Consider the following 27,802-nt stretch of genomic DNA (forward strand, 5'->3'; position numbering starts at 1 on the left):
GCGGGTAGGCTCGTTCTAGTGAAGGGTCTGTGCGCGCTCGTAGAATAATAAAGCCAAAGAAAAGGCTGAAGAATAAGGAGAGAGAGAGAGAGAGAGAGAAGAGAGAGAGAGAGAGAGAGGCGGGATCGGGGTTTGCGCTTTGTTGAAATCCAGGGTGAAGCAAAAAATTACAATATCTATAATAATCTGTAACAGACCGATCAGCACTTCGCGCCCGCTTTTTTGGATTTGATGGATCAGTGGATGTGATGCCCATTTATATCATCGACCGAAAATTTCCCGACACATCTGGTAAGTCGCTCACTCTCAACGAGCGCTTCTTTTTTTAACGCGGTGCCATCTGTGTGTGTGTGTGTGTGTGTGTGTGTGTGTGCACGCGCGAGTGCATTATTTTTGCGTGTGCGCGCGTGCCGGCTGGGTGACACGGGCAGCATGCACCGGTTGATCATGCCTGCCACCCCCCCCCCCCCTTGGAATTTCCCGACGTGCAACAGGAGATGAGGATCTGGATCTGGCACGCATTTAAGCATGTCCTGCTCACCGTGTGTGCTGCAGCTGAATGTTTTTTTTTTTTATCACTGGAGTTTTAACACCTATTGCATTTGGTCCTATTAGAAAAAAAAAAAAAACCTCAAATACCCTGTTTATAGCTTTGTCGCTTACTTTGTGGTTTTGGTTCACTGTATAACAGCTGTAAGTTCTCTATCCCTTTATATTTTCCTATTCCATTCATACTGCTGTCAATACCATTAGGAAAGCTATTTAAGAGGTGGACTTCATTCCAGCTAGATCACAGCACCTTTGGGCATCACGTCGCCTCCTCCAAAAAAATGATTTTAAAGTGATTTTAGTCTGCAGTGTGCAGCTAGGCCCGGTGCTGAAAATCATATCCCAGAGAAGGTGTTATTTTAAGTTAAAGTAGGCCACATTCCTGTACTTATTCAAACTCAAATAGGTACATGACATGTTCATAGCTCTCACAAATATAGGTTGTAAAAAAAGTGACTTTGCACAAGAACTCCTGTGTGTACTTGTGTGTGTGTGTGTGTGTGTGTGTGTGCGCGTGCAGAAGAACGGGTGTTTTCAGGCGTCTCAGTGAATGATGGGTTTCATTTTGAAGGGGTTTGTGAGGTCTCACTAGACACAGGGACTGTTTATGTTTCAGATATATCATGACCCCCCAAAAAAGAAAGAGAGAGAGTTTTGAGACATACCTTCCTAAACACACTGAAGACAAATCATCAGAGCCACATCGTGAAAAGTGTAACCAATGAATGCGTCCTGCAACAGGAGCAGTCACACCAGCAGCAGAAATGACATCTCACTTTACAAATAACTCACACTCATATTAAGCCTCCTTCCCTCACAGAGCAAACATCCTAAAAGGTATCAGTGTCGTGGTCGTACTAACACTAACTATAAAACCAGAAGCAATGTTTAGAAGGAACTGGAATAACCTCATTTTAAATGCGCACAATTCACGTAAAGAAAGCAGAAAGCAGAAAGCATTATGCAAGGGTGATAAGTGCATGTAAAGTTAGAGATCCTTTGATTCATGCCTCAGCTTACTTACACATGATTTAGTACCTTTAAGGGTCCGGCATCCATCTCAGTTTTTACGTCTTTCTCAGCCCCTCACCCTCATTTTTACACATTCCCTTACTCCTTGTTTATGTCCCCTTTCCTTTTCAATAAATTTCACAGACGTTTTCATTTCTTTGCATGGAGCTTGTCTGGAATAGCGCAAGTGAACGGTGATTACTGTCCCGTCACTTTATTTTGGCCTTTGGTTGTTCATTTTCTGCCCATATTTATAGTTGCCTTTATATGACATAGAATCACATCCTTCCCACACTAACACTGCAAAGGGAAAGGTATTGCTTACATGCACGCCCACAACTGTCCTGTAGTACATCTTATGACCCAGAGTGACATCATGCATGCTGTAGCCTGTAGTGCTGGTGTGGATTTGGGAAAGCAGCCTGTTGGGTTCTGAACAGTAAGTAAGGCCAATGGCCAGCCTTAATAGTGACTGTGCCCCGGGGAGTTTACTTTACATCGGGCAATTGTTTAGTCAGGAAGAACAATGATAGGGGATTTGACATTCAGCAGGTCTGTGGTTATTACACATGCTGATGTTGTTTGTCTGTGGCTGTCTGCTCGTTCAAAGGAAGCTAAGAGACTTTGTCCTTTGGTCAGGCGGCGCACTCATCTCAGCCAGCACGCAGAGAGACCCACCCATCTGCAGAGATACCTCATGACACCAGCTCGTAAAAAAGCTTGTGTGAGAGCATGGCTGTGTAGGTGTGTGTGTGTGTGCCGCAACTGCACGGTTGTTTGTGTGTGTGTGTGTGTGTGTGTGTGTGTGTGTGTGTGTGTGTGTGTGTGTGTGTGTGTGTGTGTGTGTGTGTGTGTGTGCCTTCAGTGAGGGATTAAGGATTAATTGCCTTCAGAGATAGACTTAACTGCTTGTTACATGAACTTTGTAAAGTTCTCACTCGGCCCGAGAGAGGAAAACAACAGTGAGGAGCAGAGGAAAGGTCTCTCTTGTTTTCCATTCTTCAGAAGTGTGTTTCTTGTTTTTCACTGGAGTGTACTGCCACTAGAGGGTAAGGACTTTCATTGTTCTCGCCTTTTGCTCCAATACTGTTTAAAAAAAATACTGTTTTAATTTTTTTGTTTATTTGCTTTCTTATCGCTGTCTCATGACAGATCTCATCTATCTCGCGTTCACTCTTTTTTCTTTCTTTATTCAGCTTGTGTGTAAAAAGACTAAAGATTCAACAGAATGTTTGCCTCATTAATGTCAAAATGTATATATTTTAATTGAAAATAGTATGTTGCAAGATAATATTTGAGAAGTGTTTGGCATTTTTGGTTGATGGCTTAAAAGATTGATTTTTAGATTTGGAAAAGATGCTGACAAGATGAAAATGTATGTGTTCTTGACAATATTTTGAGTTCATGTTTGGTTCACTTATGAATTAAACTTGTTTTTATTCTTTCACCAAACGTCTATGTTATCTATGTACGTCCGCTTCTTTTCTCTTTTTCTGTTTAGGGCTGCAACAAATGATTACTTTCATTATCAATGAATTTATCCATTCATATTTGTCAATTAATCAATTGATCTATAAATAAAATGTCAGAAAAATAGTAAAGAAAAATATTCAAAGCTGAAGGGGAAATCTTAAAATAGTTGTTTTGTCCAACCTACTCCAAACTGCCCTTAATACTCAGTTAACACTTATATACACCAGAGGTGCAGCACATTTCCACATTTAAGAAGCTGCAACCAGCAAGTGTTTGGCATGATTGTTTGGTGAATGACAATTAATTGATAATCATAATTGTTGCTGATTGGTCGATGAATGGTTTCAGCTCTTCCTCTGTGGTTTTCCCTCTCTCAGGTGAGTTGATACAGCCTGTAGCTGAAGAAGGAGACCTGATAATGACAGAGACCAACCCCCCCAAGTCGGCTAAGAAGCCCCGCTGGACCTCCCTCGAGGTCGGCCTCATTACTATTGTCTCCTTGCTCTTCATCGTCATCGTCGCCCTCATCATCCTCTTTGCCACACAGAAGACTGGTGAGTTTTAAAGAGTGAACAGAGGACAGCGAGAAATTTATGAAAACCTTAGTGGTTCCTAGATAAACAGACTAATGTTGACAAAGAGAAAGTGAACCTGAGAAAAAAAAAGTCATGCATTTAAAACATTTTTTGTTGCGAGCCATTCAGCTTAGAGGCTGTCTTTGTTTTTCTTGTCACAACAATATTATGTGAAGATTTCAGAACTTTTCAAATTCAATTCCAGCTGAGTTCATAGTTAATGGCAAGAACGATGGAGCGTGCTGAGAGCAGCATTTTGTTCAGGTGAATAGAAGACACTTGAGCTGTGTGCTTTTAAAGCACAGTGCAAAGGTACAACCACTGAGCCAGAAAGAAGAATGCAGTGTGCAAAGGCCCTTTTTAGACCCTCCTTTCTGTTCTCAGGCTTTTTAAAACAACCATGTTAACCTCAAAACATTGAGCTCGTTAGCAATTTAGACTTTTGAGTAAATTATGAAAAATGATGTATCTAATATCTTGCTGTAAATGTCATCAATTCAAATGGATCGTTTAAAATTAACATGGTGTAATCAAACAGACACGCCCACCAATCTTTTCTCACTTTGAAAAACCAATCGAACCTGCTTCATTCAGATCAATCTCACAATATGAGTATCACATGGTTTTTTTTACTGTTAATATCCTGACTTATACAAATTTATTAAACCAGTGCTGACACAATTACTTTATTACGTAACTGATGATTTATTAATCATTAGTAAGTCCAAGAATGATTGATCACTGTGATCTGGTACAAGAAAAGCTATCTACTATGACATTAACATGGATAGTTAACAGCTCATTAATATATTTTATTACTCATTATTGACAAAAGGAACAACTTAGAACTTCAGCAGGTCAAAAGCCTGTTTAAAAAAAGCCAATCTAATGAAATCACATGTTTCAAACAAATTGGTTGGCATATGTGTGCGTGTGTTGTTATCCTCTGCGATCTTGTGGTTGATAAATGTGTAAGCTGCCATGTCAGGAAAATGAGAGCTTTTAATGACTATGTTTGTCCCTCTGTGCACTCAACTGTGTGCACACCATGTGGATTCACACGTAACACATGGAGCAATGTATGAATGGTCAAATGACAGCTCACTGGTGTGTTTGTGTGTGTCACTAAATGTCAGACGGTTTAGTAACTTTTAACAGTTTAGCACCTTAATTATTCCTGAGAGAATGAAAGCAACACTTCTAAGTAGTTTGGGGTTATGTGTGTAAGAAAGATGGCAATAAAATAAAGCAAAAGGCTAAGATGAGAGAGAGATGAGATGAGAGAGTATGAGCATTTGACATGATGATTGATGACAGCAAAAATCCGACTGAATAATGATTTGTTTTGCGTTTTCCTACAGATGAAATCTGCACATCAGCTGACTGCACGCAGTCAGGTAAGCATTGTGTCTGTTTTTATCTGTCTGTTTGTACGTTCTCTTTATGGTTTCACTCTGAGGGCTTTGATTTTTCTCAGAGGGGGAAAGATTATGAAAATTGAGACTGCTGCAGAGACCCAGGGGGATTTCAGACACACTTATAGTCACTTCAACTGTGAATATTGTGCCTCTAAGTCAAAACAGTGATCAAACAGGAACAGTCCTGATCAGCAGAAACATGTTGCAAAGGCTTGTCGTTCCCGGATCAACAACTGTATAGGAGAAGTTGTGACTAACTGATAACTTAACTGTAAGCACTCCTTGACCACATGACTCCAGTTATGCTGCTAAAAACTTTTTGTATCACTCAAACCCATTTTCATATAATGTCAAAGTCTCTTACTATATATCTAGCATTCAAGCAAAGACCACTGTCCTAATACTTATTTTATCATTTAATGCGACAACCTTTTTTTAAACCTAAATATAATTTTTCACTTCAGTAGACATTGTTCATTGTTCATAACCATAGTAAATTAAAAATATAAAAGTCTTCCTCTAGTTTCCAGCAACAGACAACCAATCATTTGCGTTAGATTTTTGGCAAACCGATTTGACAGACGGAGTTGTCAGTAGAGATTTGTCAGCTGCCTCATGTCATTTAATTGCAGCTCAAAAAGTTCACACATTTCCAGGACTGGTGCCAAACTTAACCCAATCAGTGCCATGATACGGTTTTACTTTTGCAAAGGTTGAATATTAAACTCTTTTTCTTCCCTCGTGTTCCCAGTGTTTATGCTGAGCTAAGCTATCCAACTATTGGCTGTAGCCTTATACTGAACTCTCCAAAATAAAACAAAAAAGCATATTTCCAAACTATTAAATGATAAAACTGTAGGCATCTCGGATATCCTGCATACAAACAGTCTATGTAGCCGTCCATAAAACTGATTAGAGGACAGTTAACGTACATAACGTCATATTACCAAACATTTGATATTGTTTGTGTCAGTTGATTTGTCATCATTCTCCTTTGTCCTGCAGTGTATTGAGGTATGTTGGGGTAAGCATTTCCTCCAGTCCTCAGGGCTTGTTAACTCTCTGTCCTTGCAGCTTCTCGCCTCATTGAGAACATGGATGCCAACGTGGACCCTTGTGACAACTTCTACCAGTACGCCTGTGGGGGCTGGCTGAAAAAGAACATCATCCCTGAGACCAGCTCTAGATACAGCACCTTTGACATTTTAAGAGACGAGCTGGAGGTCATTCTAAAAGGTCAGACACCTACACACACACCCACACACACAAACAAATCAAGATCCACAAACAGAAAGGCCGTAACAAAGAGAGGAAGGGGTACTAATTTGTGAGTATTGATACCATAGTTAGGCCTTGATTAAGAGTTGTAAAGCTAGACTAGTAAGTCCTCTTGCTTTGTAAGAGGAAGGAGAACAGCTTGATTAAGTTCTTTGAGAATACGAGCTGGAGAGGACTGTCCTTCAGGGACTGCAGCTCTACAGATTTCACAGATGCCATGGGAGTTTGGCTTCAGTAACACCATGTGAGTGGAGAGTTTGTCAACAGAACTGGCATTATCAGTGTGTGTGTGCGTTGCTTTCAGGCTGTTTTCTAAAGATGTCATCACAGCCGTGAGAAAAAAGCTTAATTTCAAGTTTGTATGTGCTAAGTGTCTCATGTGTTTTGCCAGCTTTTAGCAAGTGTTAGAGTCTTGTTAGTGTCCTTGTGGGATGGTTGATATAGAGAGGGTCAAGTTACACTGCATACGTGTGAACGCTAGTGGATTTGTGTGTGTGCGCCAGGGTCCATTCTTCACTTCAACTTGTCTGTGAGAAGGCCAGTCGAGTCCTGAGCAGTGGGTGCTAAATCTTCAAGGCGCACAAACTTTCCACGGACAAGTGAAACTCTTCTTCCACCATAAATTCACAATTTATATGCCAGTCCCTTCCACTATGAAAACGACAGTACAGATAAACTGCAGGAGAAACGGAGTGATTCAGAGGGTTGAGAAAGATGGATCCTTATTGGGAAGGGAAAACCTGGGTTTAAAGTGCAGCCTGTCTTGTTGACTCAGATCATTTTCACCAGCCTCGTGCACTTTATCTGTCCAATCTAGATGGAAAAACACAGCAACTTGTGTCTTGGGACAGCATTTTTCCTTTTGCCATTTGGCCTGTGATGAAAACATATTTTTCATAAAGATAAAGCTGAATGTGGGGGTTAATGGCTAGATGTATTTATTCAATCCAAAATTAGATATGCATGGGATTTAGTCTTTCACAATAATAATATGTCATAACATATTGTTTGAAAGGATATTTCATCTGTCATAAAATGCTACCTTTTTTCTTTGACTACTGACAGCTCTCACTTTACTTCTTCTTCTTGATAAACACCCTTTTACAGATCAATATAACATTCATCAGGGTTTAGAAATAGCATGTAATGGCATGTATTAATTTGTAGATTTTTTATTTCGACATGAGCTTCAATGTGATTCAGAGATCTCTAATGAGATTTCTAAAAAACATGACATGTTTGTATGCAGTTTGCAGGAAAAAGCATGTTGGCAACTATGGGAATTGTCAGAAAAATTATGCATGTTAACTTTTTGGTGTATTGTACATTGCCAAAACGTATAGCCCATCTGTTCTGTTCTGCTCTGCTCTCTTCTCCTCTTTTCTCCATGGCTTAACACCCATAAAAATCACACACAGGGGGGAAAAGGAAAATAAACATTTGTCAAAATGGGCTCATTTTTGGCACTTTGTTACTGTATGTGCATTTACGTACATAGCATGTATCTGTGTAAGTGTGTGGCGTCATTTCACACCTTGTTTTTGGTTTACTGCCACTGAGCAGATTTATCAGAGATCTCATGGTGATATTTGCTGCCTGTCTGAAAGCAGGGATAGAGATAAAGAATGCACTTTTGCAACTAATGATGAAATATTGGACAAAGTGCAAAGGCTGATGTTTTATAATCGTTGACTTGAGTGACCTAAACGCTGCATTTACCGCAGAAAGGAATGGAGCAGCTAAAGTACTGGTCTTAATCATTCAACAGCTTAAATCTCCCCACCAACTGTTGTTGTTGTGCTCATTCCTTCAGGGAGTCTGGCTTACCAGTCAGAGTTGGAATGCCTCTGACTGTACTGTATACACACATGTTCAGGTTGACTTTGTGAGTTCAGGTCCGCGTGTGTTTTAGAAAGATATAAAAAAGAGAATGTTGTGTATCTAAGATCATACTTGATATTTCTAACCAAGTCTAGTGTGCATTCTGTTTTCTTGAACACGTGCAGTAGCAACAAGATGTACTAGCTGTCAGAGTTTTTTCTTCCTAATGACTTGTGCTTCGGCAGTGTGAGGCCTCAGTAGATCTGTGACCTCTACTGTGGAGGTGACATCAAACATGCAACCTCTGATCTTGGGACTGGCTGCTGCCACCTGCTTAGATACCACCGCCCGCTGACAGACGGATCCTTTTTCCTGTCAACAGCTGCAGGGGCCTGGAAACACCTGGACACTGCAGCGCTGTAGGCTGCAAGACAGCAATAAAAAAGGCTACGTGCATGTCTATGTGTGTGAATAGCTGTGTAGATTTGTGGTTGCTTGTAAATGCCTCGGATTGTTCTCTGCTGCTGTAAAAGGCCATAAATGATTCATAATGAGGACACTGATTGTGACCGCAGCTTTGTGTGTGCATGTGTGTGCATGTGCCTCTGAGAGCTTGTTTTTCCACCTCCCCCTACTCAGGTGTAGCATACTGTGCAATAATCTGCCCAATTGACCGTGAGCATTTTAATTACTAGCTAGTTTGTGACAGGAAGAGGAAGGGATGAAGGAAAACAGACAGAATAGAGGGAAAGAAAGGTTTTTTTTTCAAGAGTTCCATACTGAGGTGAAATGAAAGACAAAAAAAGAGTGATGAAAGAAAATAAAGGTGAAAAACACACATGAACCAGGGTGCTTTGAGGTGAGGTGAGGAAGAGCTTTGTAGCCAGAGGATGATAGTATAATGAAGAAAGCTTTAAGGATAGGTCACGAAATGTGAAACAGCATGTGGAAGTCATCTCCAAGCTAAGCTCTATGTGCAGACATCCATCCGTGCTTGAGCACTTGCATGTGAGCACACTGCACCTCATCTGTAATACACGTGGTGCTTCTGACTGCAAGTCTAAATCTCACTGAACAGAGAAAATTCTCACCAGAGGCATGCAAAACGGGAACCAGCTTATGTTTCTTATAGAATTTGGCATCACCAATATGTCTGTGAGGTGGCTGTGACGATAGAATAGTGGTTAGACGTGAGATGTCTGTCAGGCGTGCAGTCAGAGACTGAATGTCTATGTTTTTCCTGTGATAACAATAACTAAAACAGAACTTGCGTCAAATAATACAGAGTGCAATAAGACTTTTTCGCGATAAATGGTTTGTTCACATGACCTTCAAAGTTCCAGTTAGAACCATTGCACAACACCATTAATACTGTATTTCTCATAAACATATCAAATAAGATCTTTGTGGCCAAGTAAAATAATATGACTATGAATGCAGTGATTCTTGGCCAACAAAAATATATTGAATAAAAGATCCTGAATTGAAAATGTCGGGGTTTATGAAAAACAGGAAAGAGTTTTGACCTCCACCAGGGTGAAAATCTGGCATGTAAGCTGTTTCTCGGCAAGTACTGGGCACATGACATACAGTTCATTTACAGTAAGACTAGCCATGGGGCAAGACTTTGACTAAAAACATGTTACTGAGTCAATGACAGAGTTGGTATATGGTGTACAGTAGATGGTGTTTAGCTTGATGACAAGTCAGGAGCTCCCCAAAGTCAATGGTTCTGTTGTTGCTGAGAGCATTTATATTTGCTACAGGACACTGTTGAGCAGGATAACTGTTTTCAGCAACCACTGTAATGATGTTAGCTGACATCATGGTTGCAAAGTGGGATTATATATTTATATATGTAGTTAAGGGAGTTTCTACTGGTTTGAATGGCAATTTAAACTTGTTCTCTGTTCTTTTATCAAATTTGTTTCCTTTCAATTTAGTCTTTGTTTTTCATTTTGGTGTTTTTATAGCACACACAGAACAGTAAACAGCTATATTGTTTCAGATTGAGGCTAAACACCATCATAAAGTGTCAACTCATTTCAGTCTCAACTTCATTTGAGGCTTCTGCATGTAATATACCTAAATATATGCTTCATGATGATAAATTGGAAGCAGAACTCTAGTAGGAAAAACACCGCAAGTTAAATGCCATGTGGAATTGGAGGCAGTCAAGGATAAAATGGCAATGCAGAGAGAAGAAACTCCAAATTCGGATTCTGTATCATGCTGAGAGGTTTGGCTCAAATTGACATGATGTCTCAAAGAAAGATCAGGTGGCACAAAATCCATTCTCAAATAACACGCACACAAACATGGGGCGAGAGAGAGAGAGAGAGAGAGAGAGAGAGAGAGTGTGTGTGTGTGTGTGTGTGTGTGTGTGTGTGTGTGTGTGTGTGTATGAGAGAGAGAGAATGAGAGGTTAAGCCTCTGCTGTGGTTAAACATTAGCACCAGGCAGTCAGTAATCCAATCATACACACATGATCTGTGCCCTTTTGCAGGAAGCGCCCTGTGAAGGGTCTCTAACTCAGAACTTCATTAAGATTAAATGAGCACATAAATAGTGCACACATGGTAATGAGAAAATGAAAGGATTAGAAAAATGAAAGGATAGAAAGAGGCAGAAGTGAAAGTCAATCATGCAATGTGAGTAAAACAAGTAGACGTAAGGGATAGAAATGACTCAAAGCACTGAGCAAATGAAAATAATTTAAAAAGATTATGAATAAATATGAAATTAAATTTAGAATATCTTTAGGCTATTAAGTTGAATGAGACTGGATTTTCATATTTTCTGCAGTAACAAGAGGTGTTTTGAATACACAATTATGACATTAAATGAAATTGGAGATCAACCTAGTTTTAAATAAACGTTATCTAACAGTCTTTATTGTGATTGGGTCGGTAACTCCTTAAAATTCCAAAGAAAGAAAAAATTATCTAATTTCCTCATTTTGATCCCGACTCACTGTGACATGAGTGATGGACTCAGGAGAGAGTTTTCTGTCAGTTGGCGGTGTAATTAACGATCCATCCTCTTTCCTGTATTGATCTTGGCATTGCATTGAGATGTCCTGTCTGATGGTTTATATCTGTTGACCGGAATGCAGCATTTATAAGAGTTACATTTATCAGTGACCAGCCGTACTTGTGTGATGGTTTATCAAAGTCAAAAGGTTTTTCCTACTTACATGAGACCCCTTTACAGGGCTTCCTTTTAATTGGTAATAATATTAAAAGTTCATCATCTTCAGGAAAACTCTTTGTTGATACCAACAAAATATGCCCACAAGCACTTCTAAATATCTCTACTTTTATCTTGTGTGTGTAATCTGAACAGTATGATCTAATCACCATGTTATGGGAGGTTATGTGTTTGAGTATGTCTTGGACGGGGCCAGTAACTTCCTGAGGTCTCTGCTAGTTGCCTGGCAAGAAATAGTCCAACACATAACTCTAGATAAAATAACAAATTGTTGTTTTTTGCACTTTGGTTTTTGTAGCGATTAAAGCTGGTGTACAATGTGTTAATATGTGAGCTTTATGGGCTCTGGAAGCTGGATTTTTAATCTTTTCACTGTGCCAAAGTAGCTTACAGTCTCTATACTAAGCTAAGCTAACCGGCTGCTGGATTTTGTTACATATTCAAAGAGTGTTAGTTACGTATTTTATTTTAGTTTACGTTGTTTTGCAAAGCCAGAAAAAAATTGCCAGAGAAATGATTCTCAACAAAAAGTAGGATGGGTTTAGACTTCAAGTGTAAATGGGATATTTAGCTGTCTTTTTAGTTTTTTGTGCTTCCACCCTCTCCAATAGAAGGATGTCGAGGCCGACAGTGGGCATAGGTCACTCACTCTCTTATCTGAACGGCTCAAACCTACTTGGCACCCCTAAAAGTGTGCAGAACCTTCTGTAAATTCAAGTGTGGTGCTAGAGAGCCCACAACAGATTTCTGTTGTCTAGAGCACATTGTAAAAACTCTTCACTAAATGATGCGCCAAAACAGATCTCTCTCCATAGGTTTTCTGGCAGGATGAAATGGCTGCAGCGTAGTACTGAAAACTTGGCCGGCGGCTCCTGCTGGTAAACATCTCCACCTATCATATCCCTCATCATCAGCCTCCAGTGCTCCTAACAGGGAGGAGGGAGAGCCCAGAAGAGAACCCACTATGGAGGGAGCTTAGCCAGCAAACTTAGCCAGCAAACCCAATAGCGACAGCTCTTAGAGTGCGAAGCCTATATGAAATAGAACAGACATGAGAGTGGTATTAATCTTCTCATCTAACTCTTACCAAGAATGCCAATGAGCAGCTTTCCTTAAACCAAGCCTTATTCTCATTCCTAGTGTATAACGCTTATTTAGATTTTAGTTTAAATGATGTGAACTGTGGCATAATTGTATTTTAGCACATTTTATTGCAAAAGTGGCAGGATTAGTTTCAGGCAGGTTGGGTTAGACATAGCCTACTCATGTTTGGTTCATGCTTTGTCTGGCAAGCTGACAGCCATATGCAAATTTACCTTAATCCAAGTTTTTGTATTCTTTAACAAAAGTCACAATAATGGATACACACAGATTTAGAATGACAAACATTTTCTGACTGCTAACATACCATTTAAACATATGACTCTATGACACCATACACAAAAGCAATTGAAATCATGAGGTCTACCATTAACATTTTGCATAAACATGGCTTTGGCACATTTTCTAAGACTTTAAAGAGTTTTACATCATGAATTATACATAATACAGTCCTAGAGAACAAATAGACATTTCATGAAGTTTTCCATATATATATATATATACATATACACATAAAATTATATATTGTTTTACATATATGATTATGCTCTCTTGTTTTACATAATGGTTTATTTGTCAGTTTAGTGTATCCAATTAGTGCTGCTCCACTGAACCATAATATCACCAGATGTTATGGATTTCAAGGGATCACACCAAAACCCTCCCAAATCTCCCTGTACTTAACGGTATAATAACATTTCCCCCAAAAATGTCTAAAAATGTCTAGACCGTATTTATATGTATTTTTAGTTGTGCATGTACTTACTCTATACCAAATGTTTCCAACAAAGTTCAAACCCAGAGAAATTTGCAATTTTATTAAAGTCAAAACTGCATTTCATTTGGTCGCCTGTCAATGGCGTCACATCCCCCTTTACCACCTGTAGTTGCACTTGCACAACTTCTTGGGAAACACCAGATGATACATCATAAAGTGAGGAAGGAAGTCGGCGAGCCACTCTATAGTTATCTATTGTGTGCGCTGCTCACTAGTGATGGAGCATAATTATTAATTGCTTATGCTGTGCTTTCTGTCGCTGAAGCTGTCCACATTTAGCTACAGTAGCTGTTTATGTTAAATGACTTAACGTGAATAAACGTAACATGAATACAACTTGAAGGCATTACCTTGTCCCTGAACATGATTTCTGAATCACCATAGATAGATTTTCATCTGCAATAGTGGTGGTTTAACAATGAGGACAACAATCCCCAGGATCCCACTCTCCTTCACAATGTCATCAAAGTCCGTCTCTTGTTATTAGCTTGAGCTAGTTGAGCTAAAGCTTCAGGTACTCATTGAGTGGGCGTGAGGTTTTCACCTGAGGGCACAGAGTTTCGAAACACTTTCACAACAAAACACTTGCATTCACCATGGTGTTTTTTTTTTTAGCAAATACCGTTATTACCATGTGGGTTGAATCTTCATGATCACTCACGCTCATGTTCGATGCTGCTGAAAAACGACAGCGCATCCTGAAGGAATGGTTACGTTTTAAAGCTACAATATGCAACTTTGTTCCTTGAGTTAGAGCAGGAAAAGTGTATTGTTGGTCCCACTCTCCTCCCACTCAGTTGAGCAAGTTTACACACTTATCACTCATCTTGATTAGCTGTCTTCCTAGAAACTGTAGCCTGAGGCTGAGCTACTGGCGTTCATGCCCATAACAGGTGTTGAAGAGGCAAGCAATGGTGTTCACTCTTGTTTTCAAATGGCCTTTTACTGCCACACCTTAACCTTTGCTGCTCCCTGATTTCGTTTCAGCTACTTATTTTTGCTATGACATCCTAGCTCACTGGCCTCGCTTTGATTACATTCTGAGAATTCACTTCTGCGCAACCATGGATTAAAATATGCATTGCATATTTCAATTTGTGGTCTATATGACAGTGTTGACCTCTACAACAATTGACCCAAATAATCTTAACCACTCAAATGCAAAGATTAATTGTACTGCAACTAATAAATAGCTTGTGTTTAATCATTTAGTCAATCCTTCAAAGCAAAGATTGGCCAAGCTCAGTATGAGGGGACAATTAATGAGCGTGCATTTGTGTACTTGCTATTGTTATGCGTTCCTGGTTCCTGGTCTACAAAGTAATTAATGCAATGTTTCAGTGCAGTGTTAGATAAAACGTTTGATCTTTTCAAAGCTGGCAAGTGTATTTGTTACACCTTTGCCAGAATAGTGGAAACTGACTGACTATGTCTGTTCAGTAAGGGAAAGTCAGCATTAAAGTTGCAATAGGCATTATCTTTTGTCTATTGGATCAAATCCAAAGTGGTTGAACGAGAAAATGACTTGCACCCTTTACTCATCATCCCCACAGCCAAGAAACTACTTAGCAGGGAATTGTACATGTGGCAGCTTTCAAAGATGGACACAGACCTTTAGTTAGTAGTTAGCTTAAATTCAGCCAGGGTAAATCTCAGCTCCGTCGGTCTGATCCCAGGGTTCTGACCCGATTTCCCGCCAGATCAGTTTTTGCTCAGTTTTGCTCCCGATACACAGGTTAGACCCAGCTTTTCATAAAAGATGTCATCTGAAAAAAGTTTCTTCATTTGTTTTTCAGGTAGCTGATTGTGTCTTTTCCATCAGTTTTATAGCGTTTCTTTATGCATGACAACTTTGAAGTTGATTTAAAAAAAATATATATTTTAACAATCATCACCTGAAATGATGAAGGCGCTTGCAAATTACAAGGTAGTACAACATATTAACCATACTTTGGGGTTTCATTTTAACCTCTTTTCTTAAGTTTTCTTTATAACAATTTTTTTCTTTTTACAAAATGTACCAAAACACTGGCAACAAGGAAGATCTTGGGTAGATAATGATGAGAATAAATATGAAACAAAATTCAATCATACCTTCTAAACTAACAATAATAGTCTTTTTTTTTTTTTTTTTTTTTTTTTTTTTTTACAATATATTCATCTATAGAGGGAACCATTAAGTGCATTTTTGAATGGATTGGAAAAACAAAACTGAATGGAAATGCTATTGACTCTTTCAGAAATAATTATTAAACAGTTACTTATTGGTTTGGGATACACTCAAACAATTTGCTCCCAAATTTAAACCATTGACTGGACTGCCACAGTTTGAAGTCCTCACTTTGTTTTTTTTAAAAAAAAAAAAAAAAAAAAAAAAAAAAAAAAATCATACAACAAAAGCAATATTAAACATAAACAAAACATTTGTTTATGTTTTGTTCATGTTTAATTTGTTTATGTTTTGTGTAAACACAATCCCCCTTGGATTAATGTCATGTTGTGTGTTTTGTCACTGGTTGCTACGGATTGCCACAGTTTGAAGTCCTCACTTTGTTTTTGCTGGGGCTTTCTGACACAGGGACAGACAACATGCCTTGATTAATATGATTAACTACATCTGGACGATAGATGGATGCTACTTTGAATGAACAAAGATTAAGAAATCATGTACCTGAGGTTATTACATCCTTCTCTCTTTCCTCTTCCCCTTTGTTCGCATGTACGCTCATTCTTCCTTCATCATTCCGTCTTTGTCTTTATTTATTTTCTTCATGCTTGCTCTGTTTCTCTGCTCTATTTGTAGGTGTTCTTGAAAAAACAGTGGAGGGTGAAGCCACTGCTCTCACCAAGGCCAAGACCCTTTATAAGTCCTGCACCAATGAGAGTGAGTTAAAAGGCAGCAGAAGTCACACAGACACTTCATTTTTGTATCTTCCATTGTCTTAATTTTCTTCTTACAAAAACAAACAGCTGTAATCTTTATACATTATTAGTTTCAAAATAATTATTGTATTTCAGTTTAACAGCATTATATGATCCAAATCTTTGAAGTCACATCAATAAACCCCTCCAATGCCCCCAAATTACAATATATTAATAAGGCTTGATAATAAGTACAATATACGGACAAGGCTTATTTCTTTTTGAGTTTTGATTGGCTTAAAATAATTGTATCCATTATTAGAAACCGACTTTTGCTTGTTTGTATCTATGTTTCATGTAAGGTTTAATTGAGCTCAGAGGTGGGGCTCCCTTGCTCGACATGCTGCCTGATGTGTTTGAGTGGCCCATAGCTGTGGACAACTGGGAGACCAACTATGGTAGAGTATTGTCTTCCAATGTCACGCACAAGAGATGTTACATACACGCAATCCTTTTCTTTCTCACTTTACCTTCCTTCTCCTTCACACAGGTAACACATGGAGGTTGGAGAACGTGATCGCCAAGCTGAATGAGAAATATGGAACTCAACTCTTGGTTAACTTTTTTGTCGGCACCGATGACAGGAACTCCAATTCGCACATCATTCATGTAGGTGTGCAGCTGTAGCAGAAAGCCCTTACCTCTCTCTTTCTCTCTTTATTGTATAGATCCCCATCCATACAAACATCAGACATCATATCCATGCAGCTGGAAAATAACCACCCCACCAATTTATTCAAATTTGATGTCCTGGCTTGTATAGATACATATCTATCCTTTCTTGTCTTCCTCTTTGCCAGTTTGACCAGCAGACAAGCCTCGGCCTCTTGTCCAGAGATTACTACACTTGCACCGGACCCTATGCAGAGGTAGGCTCAAGGTGTACACACATGCACGCACTTGGAAATAATGAAGGATTTCAACTGATGCACAATGATGACAGCTAAATGTTTTCATTTTGGCAAGTGCCACTGAGTTGGGGTTCTATGTTATAGTAAACCTGATGACGAGGGAATGACGAGGGAATCAGTTGAAACATCAGTAAATAAAATGGCTTTGTGTTTATGTTATTCACTTGCATGCAATTATGACCAGGTGTGTTTGGATAAATAGAAATGTGCTCTGAGGCAGTAAGTGATGATTAAAGGAAAATAGGCAAAACAGATCAGATTTGGTTGTGTCTAAATTCAGACCAGATGTGTGCGATTGGAGCAAACATCCTCTGCTCTGGTTTTACTTTACCATTTCAGTGGACTCCCAGTCATTGGTTATATTCAAACTATTGACCTTCTTATCTTGAATAAATGTGTGTTTGACAGGCATGTCAGGCCTATGAGCAGTTCATGATTGACCTGGCAACGCTGATCCGCTCAGACCGGGGATTGGCCATCAATGAAACCATTATCAGAGAAGAGGTGACACGAATAATGGACCTGGAGAGGGACATCGCCAATGTAAGCATGCATTCACTCTTTTTCCCAGCAGAAGTCAAAATAGTTGGTCAGATCGAACAACCTCTGCAAGTCTCCAAAAGAGACGCCTTTTTTGTTACTGAGGTGACCATGTTTCCAGCAGTAATGCATTCCTTATCTTATATCTCAACTGACACAACAGGAGGATTTCGAAAGCAATTTTCTTCTGACAGAATGACCTTCCACTCCTCCATTTGTAGCCCAAACCTCACCTCTCTCCCCTGCGTGTGTTTGTGGCTCCAGTCTGGAGCAGCTGCAGTGTAAAACAAACAGTTAACCAGCTTGATCCCTACACAACAACTTTCCTCAGACACCAACAGGTTTCCAGACTCCACGTTTGTCATTCTGTGCTGGTTCTGTGCTCTGCTCACTGCCACGCTTTACTTCCCCTCTGCTCGGCTGCTGGCTTTTACAAGGCAGTCGCACCGTTCGAGCTCTGACATTTACAGACCTGACGCCTTCTGGGACTCCAAATATGTTTGTTGCTGCTGGATCTGCACTGCAAGCATACACGTGTCAGGAAACAGGAGAGTTACGTTGTGACAGCATTCTTGATTTTCTACCTCCCTGTCTTACTCACTCCAAGGCTACTGATACTCCAGAGGACCGTAACAACCCAGTGTTGCTCTACAACAAGATGGACCTTGATGATCTGAATGCCAACTTCACCCTCGAGGTTGAATCCCGGGTAAAAATAATCTCCTTCTCTGTCAGAATTTGCTGTTATTTTTTCACCTACTATTCTCTTTCTAATAGTTTTTCCTCTTTGTCTGTGCTTTTGGACTTGAAGGTGTTTAACTGGAGTTACTTTACAGCAAAAATAATGGATACAGTCAACATCAGCGTTCCTGACACAGAGACGGTCATAAACTACTCCCCCAACTATTACAGAAGACTCAACCTCATCTTGGCCAGATACAACAAGAGGTGTTTTCGTTTGTATGAGTTTGTAGTTGTGTTTGTGTATGATAGCCTGATTGTGGGGGCGGAAGTGCACTGCAATGAAAACGGCACAATACTGATTTATCGTAGCTTTGTGTGAATAAGAGAGTTTCTTTTAACATCCTTCCTCTCCTCACAGGGATCTGCAGAACTACGTGGTGTGGCGTTTTGCTATGAACATGGTGGTGGGCCTAAGCAGAAATTACAGGGACACAAGGAAAGCCTTCCGCAAGGTACACTGCCACTTAATCTTTTTCTCCTATAATCTTAATCTGCATATGATGCAACTGCAAAAGATTTTGCAATCGAAAGCTTTCTGCTTTCCGTTTGTAGTTGACCAATCACGTTCTGAGCAGGCTTTTGTTCCATGCAGGTAAACAGTAAGTGTGGAGAGCAAAAGAGTTCGGACCACATTGGCGGAAATGCTATCCTGCAACTTGCCGGCTATCGTTTGACAATGATTTTGATTTTTATTGGCATAAAATTAACTTGTAAACTGAGGGTGATCCATCCAGTCTGTTTCTTTATTTATTTTCTGGGAATGCCATTAGGTTTGCTGGTATTTTGTCTTGAATTACAGTAGTGGGCAAAGTCAAGTTTGACCTGCTGTTGGCACCTGATGGAAAGTTAAGGGATCCACAAAGCCATTACAATTAATTCAAAGTTTGTCAACCTGTTTGTCATGCTGGGTGAAAAGTGAAGGTATCATCGAAATCAGTAGGATTCATCTTCTGGGGACCATGAATGTCTTCATTAAAAAGCTCCATGACGATCCATTCAGTATTCGATCTATTTTAATCTCAATCAGACTTGGGCCGACATTGCCGTCCCTAGAGCAATGCTGCTTGTATTAACTTCTTGATGCCTTGGTAAATAAAAAAAAAAAAAATTTGGTAAGAATGTTATTTGAATTATTCTTTACTGCAGTTTCTTGCTTCAGTACTTACAGTAGCAGCTAATATACACCGTATAAGTTGAGCTCTAATAAACACTATACGTCCACACTCAGCGGCATTTATATTCTTCTTCAACATTTATAGCTAATAAGTTCCCTTCCATCCTGTTTTTTTATAGTCCCATAGTGTAATAGTGATGCTACATTAAGGTGCAAATAAAGAATTATCCCAAGCCTCTTTAACCAACATGCTGAGTGGTTTATGCTGCATCTCTAATCGATCTGTGCCTTGTATCTTTCCCTGCAGGCTTTGTCTGGTACAACGTCAGAGGCAGCAGTGTGGCGACAGTGTGCACTTTACGTCAACAACAACATGGACAATGCTGTGGGACGACTGTATGTGCAGGAGGCCTTCTCTGAAAAGAGCAAAGAACTGGTCAGTAGAGGGTTGATTATGCTTTAAATTATTTGATTGGATTTAATGCAGAACAAAAAAGCTAGAAGAAGTCCTTGTTAGAAAGAGAAGATTCTGTGTAATACATTTGGAACTACTACTGAATCATAGAAATGAATCTGCTGTTTATTCAGTCATTGATACATGCCTACTCTTTTGGCACATTTACGTCATGTGTCCCCACCACAGTTCGTACAGTATTTTCTGCTTGTACCCATTGAAAGCAGCTGAAGTTGCCCTTTGTGTGTTGTACCAGTGTGGCCGTGTGTTAGATTGTGAGTCAGATTGTGTGTCGATCATGTCGTAATGCTGGGTGTCTCACATGTCGTAAATCGTCTGGACCTTTACCCACTCCAGCATGTGGGTTTAACATTGCACCCTGAGTACATGGTTTTGTGATTGTGTCTGTCCAAAGTGACTTGCAGCTGGCACACAGGCTGCACTCCTTACATACTAAATTTCTCTCAGCCACAGAGATTCATTTCAGATATGATCAACAGTGGAATGTAACTTTTTACTGTTCTTTTACAAAAGTACTGCACTTCTGCTACTTGATCGTAGAGTTACTTATACTCTACCACAGTACTTACATTGATGCTACTTAATACTGATATTAGTACTATTAATCAGACAGCTATAGTTACTACTGTAGCTCCTTTTCTGATAAATATTTCACAAGCAAAGCCTTTACAATAGGATGTATTCCTAAAGATAAAACAATGAACAACTAAAACAGTAAAATACTACATACTACTACCACATTTGCATGCAACAACATCTATGCATGCATACAACACAAACTCATGTGTGCACACACACACACACACACACACACAAACTCACACACAATGTTGTATGCTAAAAGGTTTTTAGAAAAGCCAGTATTGTCCCTGGTGGTGTGTGGCGAACCACAGCATGTTGTCCGAGTGGTCATGGAGTGTGTAAGCGGGGGTCTGCTTATGTGATGAGACATTGGAATGCCTCTGTCAGCTCTCTGCGGTCTCAGAGAATAACTTAGAGGGATCTAGAAGGTCGACCTTCGCTGTCACTGCAGTTTCAAGTTATTTCCCTTTCCTATTTGTCTTTCATTCTTGGTACAGGAACTTTATTGTGAATTATTCGAATTTTATTTTCATTTTGTTTGTGGGCAACATGTGGCCTATCACACTCCGGTGACCATGGTACAGTACAGTGGCATTATGCCATCATGGTGGCGTCCGTCAGTCTGTCTCTCAGTATGCAGGCGCATTCTTGGAAATACTGTAACTCAATAGCAATACATTATAGAAACATTAAACTTGCACCACAGGTTTCCTCTGAACATTGAGCTTTGGATGTTGATTTTAGAGCACCTGACTGTGGGAATTTGCATATAAAAATAGAAAATATCATTATTATGAAAACTCTACATTCGTGCCAAAATGTTTTGTGAAGACAAGTAGGCTTACATGGAAATATTTGTTGCGTTACACACAATTATTCGTGAATCCTTAAACTAAAGTTCCTCTTCTATAGATTGTTATAAAGATTTGGATTATTTCAGTAATAAAAAATGCAACCCCAAACTGCTGGATGCATCTACACTGTATAAGTACATTTAATTATCTAAATGCAGAATGTAAATCGTCAGCATTATCAATAGTAAATCTGCAAATTTGCCAGTACAGAAGTTATCTATTGTAGAAAATATTTAGACAAAAACTTGAGACTAGTAGAAATTAGCTGTAGAAATGTCCTAAAACTTTTTTACATATCATCTTGACTATAACAATGTTACTGACTGACTGTCTGACTGCCGTTGCCTCACATCCCTCACCCACATAAAAGTAATAAATACTCTTTATTATCTTTAACTTTATTAGTATTCCATATCTAACCCTAAGTGTGACTTTTGTACATTGATATGTGACTATATAATAATGAGGACTGGTTCAGGGAAGTTTATTTTTTGACTGTGTTGCACAATATGTTGCAAGATCTTTTGTGTGTGCTTTCCACTGGATCCTCTCTGCGGACCTTATGAGCAAAAACTCCCACACTATCTACTTACAGTATTTTTTCATGATATACATTTGATTGTAAAAAAGAAGTGACTGTGTTGCATTGTTCTATCTTTGTGTGTGTGGGTGTGGACATCAGATGGAGGAGATGATTACAGATATTCGGGAAGTGTTCATTAGTAACCTTGATGACCTGACCTGGATGGATGCAGAGACCAAGATAGCAGCTGAGGGGAAGGTATTGGTTATAATGAACTCTCTATTGTATTGTATTGTACTCTATTCTATATGTGATGACTAGGAAGTTTTCTTTTTTTCATATTGTCTCCTCTACTTTTCTGTAGGCCCGAGCTATTCGGGAACGGATCGGCTATTCTGACAACATCATGGATGACAAATATCTTAACAATGAGTACAAAGATGTGAGTGTCTGAAAAGATGCGATTGTGAAAAGTTTTTCTTCTCTTACGGAATTAGTGTAACAGAATACAGAGAGGGTTCACCGTGGCTGCGTATCAGCTCTGTGAAAACATCTTGGTAAATTCTTGGCTTTTATGAGATTTGCTGGAGAATTTATGACCAAGTGTTGATAGCTCTCATCAAGGCTAATCCTCCTGTTTCTCTGGCTGTGTGTTGGTACTAGCTGGGCTACAGTGCAGAGGAGTACTTTGAAAACATCCTACAGAACCTGGAGTATGTGCAAAAGAAACGCCTGCGGAAACTCAGAGTCAAAGTCAACAAAGAGGAGTAAGATTTAATTGATGTAATTCTGCGGGCAGGATTAAATAATTGCTCTGTTAGTAGCCGTATAAAAGTTGCGTAATAATTAAAAGAGGCAATGTTAAGTGTCTAAGACCCTAAAAATAAATGACTTATTTGCTTATGGTGCTTGTGGTCGACACATCATCTTGCATTTAGCACAGTGTATTCTCCCACACAAACTCCTACTCACACGTACAGTTCAGCCTTCCACTAAGCACAGCAGCAATGCTAATATTAGCTCGCTGTTATTGATCACGGTTTAATTCTCATATAAAATGTGAATCATGCTGAACTATAGTACTCTTTACTGTATCATTCTTTAATTCCACCATTCTTGTCTTCTGCAGGTGGGTAACTGGAGCTGCTGTTGTCAACGCATTCTACTCATCCAGCAAAAACCAAATAGGTATTTTCACATCCCCACATGCAAACATACATTTATGCATGAACATTCTACATTTTGTGAAGTTTTGTGAAGAAAAAAACATTTTGTTATTCCCTGGTGTCAGTTTTCCCTGCAGGTATCCTCCAGCCGCCTTTCTTCAGCAAAGGCCAGGCTAAATCTCTCAACTATGGTGGCATCGGCATGGTGATCGGTCACGAGATCACACATGGCTTTGATGACAATGGTATGATTTTCCACACTGTTGCTCTCTGCTCTCCCAGAGGCAGTTTGGGCAGATTATAATACTTTGGATTGAAATATTTCCCCTTTCTCTAACTGGTACCACAGAAAACCATTCTTTTGAAATGCCATGTCTTTGTGCCGCCTCAGATCATTTTCCACTGCATTCATTTTCATTGGGTTATGTGAAGATATTATGTTCAATGTCAGGAATCTTTTATGATGACCACTGCAAGCCACCCAGAAACCCAATGGGAATGGTGTTTGGGCTTAGAGAAGTGTCACAATCCTTTTTTTTTTTTTTTCTTAAAAAATCCAACCAGCCAACTTTTTATGCATTTGGCTTCTTTTTTTTCCAGGTCGTAACTATGATAAGGATGGTGACCTGAAGGATTGGTGGACACCTGATTCCACTAATAAGTTCCTGTACCTGTCAAAGTGCATTGTCAATCAGTATGGCAACTTTTCCTGGGACCTGGCCAATGGACTACATGTATGTCTTCATAGACAATCTCTCTCTGCTTCTTCTTTCCAAAAGTTTTCATGAAATATATATTTACTCAAAAAGTATCCCATAAACCTTGCTCATTGTCTCATTTATTTGCTTTCCTGTTACCTTTGCCAGCCTATCCATTTATATATTTCCCCTAGTTTTGCAGGCTCATCTCTTCTCTGCTTCAGGTGCCTTTAATATTCTGTGTTGACGTATCAATCCCTCTCCCTCTCTTTGTTTCTGCTTCTCTGTTCTATTGCTTTGAACAATGCTTCTTTTATCCCCTGGGACAATGATTTCTTGTATTTCAAAAAACGTGATATCTGTGATTTGCTGACATAACAGTAGAAAAAATACCATCTCCCTCTCTCTTTTTCACTGCTTTTCTATGTGTTTTCCCTTCTTTTTCTCCTCTCTAGTTAAATGGTAACAACACCCTCGGGGAGAACATTGCTGACAATGGAGGGATACGGCAGGCATATCAGGTAATGAGCCTGAACACAAAGGAGGGAACTCGGTTCATAAGCCCTTGTTTAAAGATGACAGAGGATGGGATTCAGTATGTGGTTTGTTTTTGTCATCTGCTTGCTAACATTAATAGATGTGTCATTTTGCCAGGTCACTGACAGGCTCATTTGCTATTGTAAACACAAAAAAGTTGCTGCTGATTTGTTGCATAATGTTGCTGCTGATTTCATCAGTTTTTAGCAGTGCTTAACTGACAAATGACATTCATAGATTTATATGCAGGACTTGAGATAATAATTATTTAGGTCAGCTATGATTTCATGTATTTCTATTTCATTTATTTACATTCAAATTGTCAATTTGAGGCAAAGTGGATTTTTGATTTCATTCATGAGTAATACAATTTGAAACAGGCAACATGCCAGTATTTGATGATTACAGTTTGACGCTGGCTTTCTATAACACAAAGTGACATGAACTAGCATATACATGACAATTTTAAATGCTGGAAATATAGGTTAGATTAGTTGCTGCAGCAACTTTCAATTTATTATTTAATAAACCAATAACTTTAGAGTTGATCAGGCTATTTCCAAAACAACGCATTTGTGTTTATAGCACATAAACACAACTTACCAAACAGCCCCAGCATGTGAACTGTTAAATGAGTCTACAGGAAGTATCCACAGAAATAAGACATTTTGACGAAGACAACAGAATAACAACCAAAATTGGGCCAATTAATTTAAAAATGTCTCATATTAATACTACAGGCCTATCAGAACTATGTGGAGGAGCATGGAAAGGAGCCATCACTGCCCGGCATTGACCTTTCCCACAATCAACTCTTTTTCTTAAACTTTGCTCAGGTATTTGATGAATGTATGGTTGGATTGATTGATTACTTGATCGATGATTTGCTTGATGAGTGATTGGTACTGTATATGGATGGAAGATTGGAAACAGTGCAGTAAATCGTAAATTATATTGGTCTAATGAAGTATGATGCTAATCTCTGTTATTTTAGGTGTGGTGTGGAACACACCGACCAGAGCAAGCTGTTAATTCCATTAAAGTAGATGTACACAGTCCGGGGAAATTCAGGTAAATTGAACAGATTGTTTTTTCTGTTACATCAATGTGCCATGTGAGCCAAAGGGTGGGTAACAAATGACAGTAGTAGCTAACATTTTAAAAACCTTGATACAACGACATGCCTTTGTAAATTTCAATTTCAAGTAACCTTCAGATACAGCAACTTAAACCCCAACCAACAATCTCCTCGTTGTGTGTTACAGAGTACTGGGCTCCCTTCAGAATTTCCCAGAATTTGCCAGAGCATTCAACTGCAACAAGGGCAGCCACATGGTCCCTGACAACATTTGCCGTGTGTGGTGATCCACAGACCTATGGGATGGGGAAAGTTCTGACATGGGTCGTCCCTGTCCCACTGTACCTCACCCCTCTGACTGTTGGAGTCCTCGTAGGGGCTGCAGGGAAGTGGAAGCTCCCCTTAGCTCTTTACAGAATGGACCAGGGCTGGTGGATTGACGCTGCAGTATGCACTTCCTCCGAGGAAAGCAGTGGACTGTACCCTCACGGACAGGCAGAGCACTGTCTCTCCGACTCTGATACTGTAGTTCATTCAGTCAGCCTGATTATTCTGCTACTCACTGGATACAATCACTCCTTGTGTTAAATTTTTTTTTTCTATCCATTTTCATCTTGATTTACTCATCATTTGTGAGTCTGCCAATGTGTGTGAGTGTGTTTCAGTCAAAATACTGTACTTGTCAGGAGAGGGGCGGGCAGACAAATGTGCTCAAATCCACTGACATATGAATACACCACCCACTCACTCACACTCATTCACATCTAACAGGGCTGAACCACTGTAATGTATTTGGACTGAGCTGTATGCCTCTCATAAAACCTCAGCTGGTATCAGCCTTCATCTATACGCTGATAAGCTTTACAATGCATCTGTAATGTATTCTTTGTTTATATGTATAACTAGATCAGATAAATTATTACAGATAATCTGAATCTTTGCTGATTAGACCAGTAAGTATTTAACCCTAATCACATATTAAACAATACTGTTTTACATCTAATGATAATGACTTAACTGCAGTTAAAAGGTGGCTGCCGTTCATTAGCAGTTTGTCAAATAAACCAAACTTAAATTTTTGCCTTTCAGATGACAGGTTGTCATGAATCATTGAGCTGACAATCGACACCGGATCCTTTTTATACGTTCACTGAGCCTCCTGTGTGTTTCTGCGTGGATGTATGTATCTATGTGTTTTGCGGTCTTTTTAAGTCCTTATGATCGCAGCCTCCTGTTTGTCAAGCAAATTGGTATGCCTTACATGATCTGCTGTGCTGCTGTTTCTGAGCGTGTGTTTGTGCAGGAGAACAAAGAATAAGAAAGTGTATCATTAAAGCAATAGTTTGACTATTTCACAAAAAGGCTTCTTTGCTAATCTTGCCGAGAGATGGATGAGAAGGTCGCTACCGCTCTCATGTCTTTGCGCTATAGCCAGCAGACGGTTAGCTGCTCTGTCCAAAGGTTAAAAAATTGAGTGGTATCAATATTCTCAACTTACTCATGGGCAAAAAGTGAATATGTGTAATTTACAAAATGTTGTAGGTGTAGCATAAGAGTTTCATTTTGCCTTAATCACATGGAGAGTGTCGTTGACAGATCTTTTGCTGTGATTCTTTAAGACATTGGAGCAAAAAGTCAAATTACAGACGATTTTGTGATTAAGCTTTGGAGGGATTTGCTGGAATATAATTAATTTTTCAACAGTACATGCATTTTCCTGAATACAGAAGGTTGAATCAAGATAGTGGATCGCAGTTTAGCGTTCATGGTTTTGTGTAGCTTTATTTTTGGAAGGGTAACTGAGGCTGGTTGTTAATTGCAGGAATTTTTGCCTTTGCCTTTTCTATAGAAATTAGTGAACGATGCGCCATGATCATGTAGACCACTTCTTCAGACAGTATACGACACCATCCATATCCAGCCTTGTTGTTTGCTTGTGTTTTGTTCCTTTCATTGTTTGTTTAAGCTCTCAGTCCTTGTCACCGCCGCTCACTCCCTCAGGCTTTCTTTCTTCCTGCCTCTCTCTCTGTCACACTCCACCTGTACTAAGACAGATATACCTCAGTTGCCTGTATTTAGATACTTTATAACAATGACTGATAGTCATCTTGAGGAGCATTTTCTTTCTTTCAAAATAAATATTTAAATAGCATGCTGAGGCTGCAGGTGAAGGTTTGTCTATATATTTGTGTGTATATGTGTTGTTTTAGCATCTGAATCAGGCTTTTATATAAATGTCATCTCTTAAATCTGAAACAAAGACATGTTGAGAACATCCCTTTAATGGCAGACTTAAATTATGCACTGCATAACAGTGTGAGTGCACCTAATGTCTTGGTTCTGCTGACTTGACGTATTTTTTGTCTGGACTTCAGAGACTTTATATATAGATATTGTGTAGAAATGTTGTGTAGAAGATCTGCAGTATGTCCTTTTTGTTCTTT

General features: G+C 39.3%; 1 protein-coding gene across 4 annotated transcripts; it reads left to right on the plus strand.

Annotated features, from left to right (window-relative positions):
• Nucleotides 1-27,524, plus strand: LOC129101554 (neprilysin-like). 4 transcript variants are annotated; one of them, XM_054611609.1, is made up of 23 exons: nucleotides 1-291; nucleotides 3,411-3,587; nucleotides 4,970-5,005; nucleotides 6,101-6,262; nucleotides 16,018-16,098; nucleotides 16,439-16,534; nucleotides 16,627-16,745; nucleotides 16,937-17,005; nucleotides 17,456-17,590; nucleotides 18,195-18,296; nucleotides 18,399-18,535; nucleotides 18,690-18,783; nucleotides 19,753-19,881; nucleotides 22,039-22,137; nucleotides 22,244-22,321; nucleotides 22,543-22,646; nucleotides 23,009-23,067; nucleotides 23,171-23,290; nucleotides 23,646-23,779; nucleotides 24,199-24,264; nucleotides 25,021-25,116; nucleotides 25,275-25,351; nucleotides 25,546-27,524. In XM_054611609.1, the coding sequence occupies exons 1-23, from the start codon at nucleotides 249-251 to the stop codon at nucleotides 25,643-25,645; spliced, it is 2,313 nt and encodes a 770-aa protein (XP_054467584.1). In that variant the 5' UTR covers nucleotides 1-248; the 3' UTR covers nucleotides 25,646-27,524. The 4 variants fall into 4 exon arrangements, with proteins under 4 accessions (XP_054467584.1, XP_054467653.1, XP_054467424.1 ...); XM_054611678.1 differs by lacking the exon at nucleotides 1-291 and adding an exon at nucleotides 1,940-1,999; XM_054611449.1 differs by lacking the exon at nucleotides 1-291 and adding an exon at nucleotides 2,424-2,609.
• Nucleotides 27,525-27,802: the final 278 nt, after the last annotated feature.

Source organism: Anoplopoma fimbria, chromosome 1 (genome assembly GCF_027596085.1).
Source record: "Anoplopoma fimbria isolate UVic2021 breed Golden Eagle Sablefish chromosome 1, Afim_UVic_2022, whole genome shotgun sequence".
In the NCBI taxonomy this organism is placed as follows: Eukaryota; Metazoa; Chordata; class Actinopteri; order Perciformes; family Anoplopomatidae; genus Anoplopoma; species Anoplopoma fimbria.

Excerpts from the sequence above, each read along its gene's own strand:
- LOC129101554 (XM_054611449.1), top strand. The coding sequence starts at position 2,477 with ATGAACTTTGTAAAGTTCTCACTCGGCCCGAGAGAGGAAAACAACAGT. Across the intron at positions 18,297-18,398 it reads CCCTCGAGGTTGAATCCCGG|GTGTTTAACTGGAGTTACTT; the intron begins GTAAAAATAATC and ends TTGGACTTGAAG. Across the intron at positions 18,536-18,689 it reads TTGGCCAGATACAACAAGAG|GGATCTGCAGAACTACGTGG; the intron begins GTGTTTTCGTTT and ends CTCTCCTCACAG.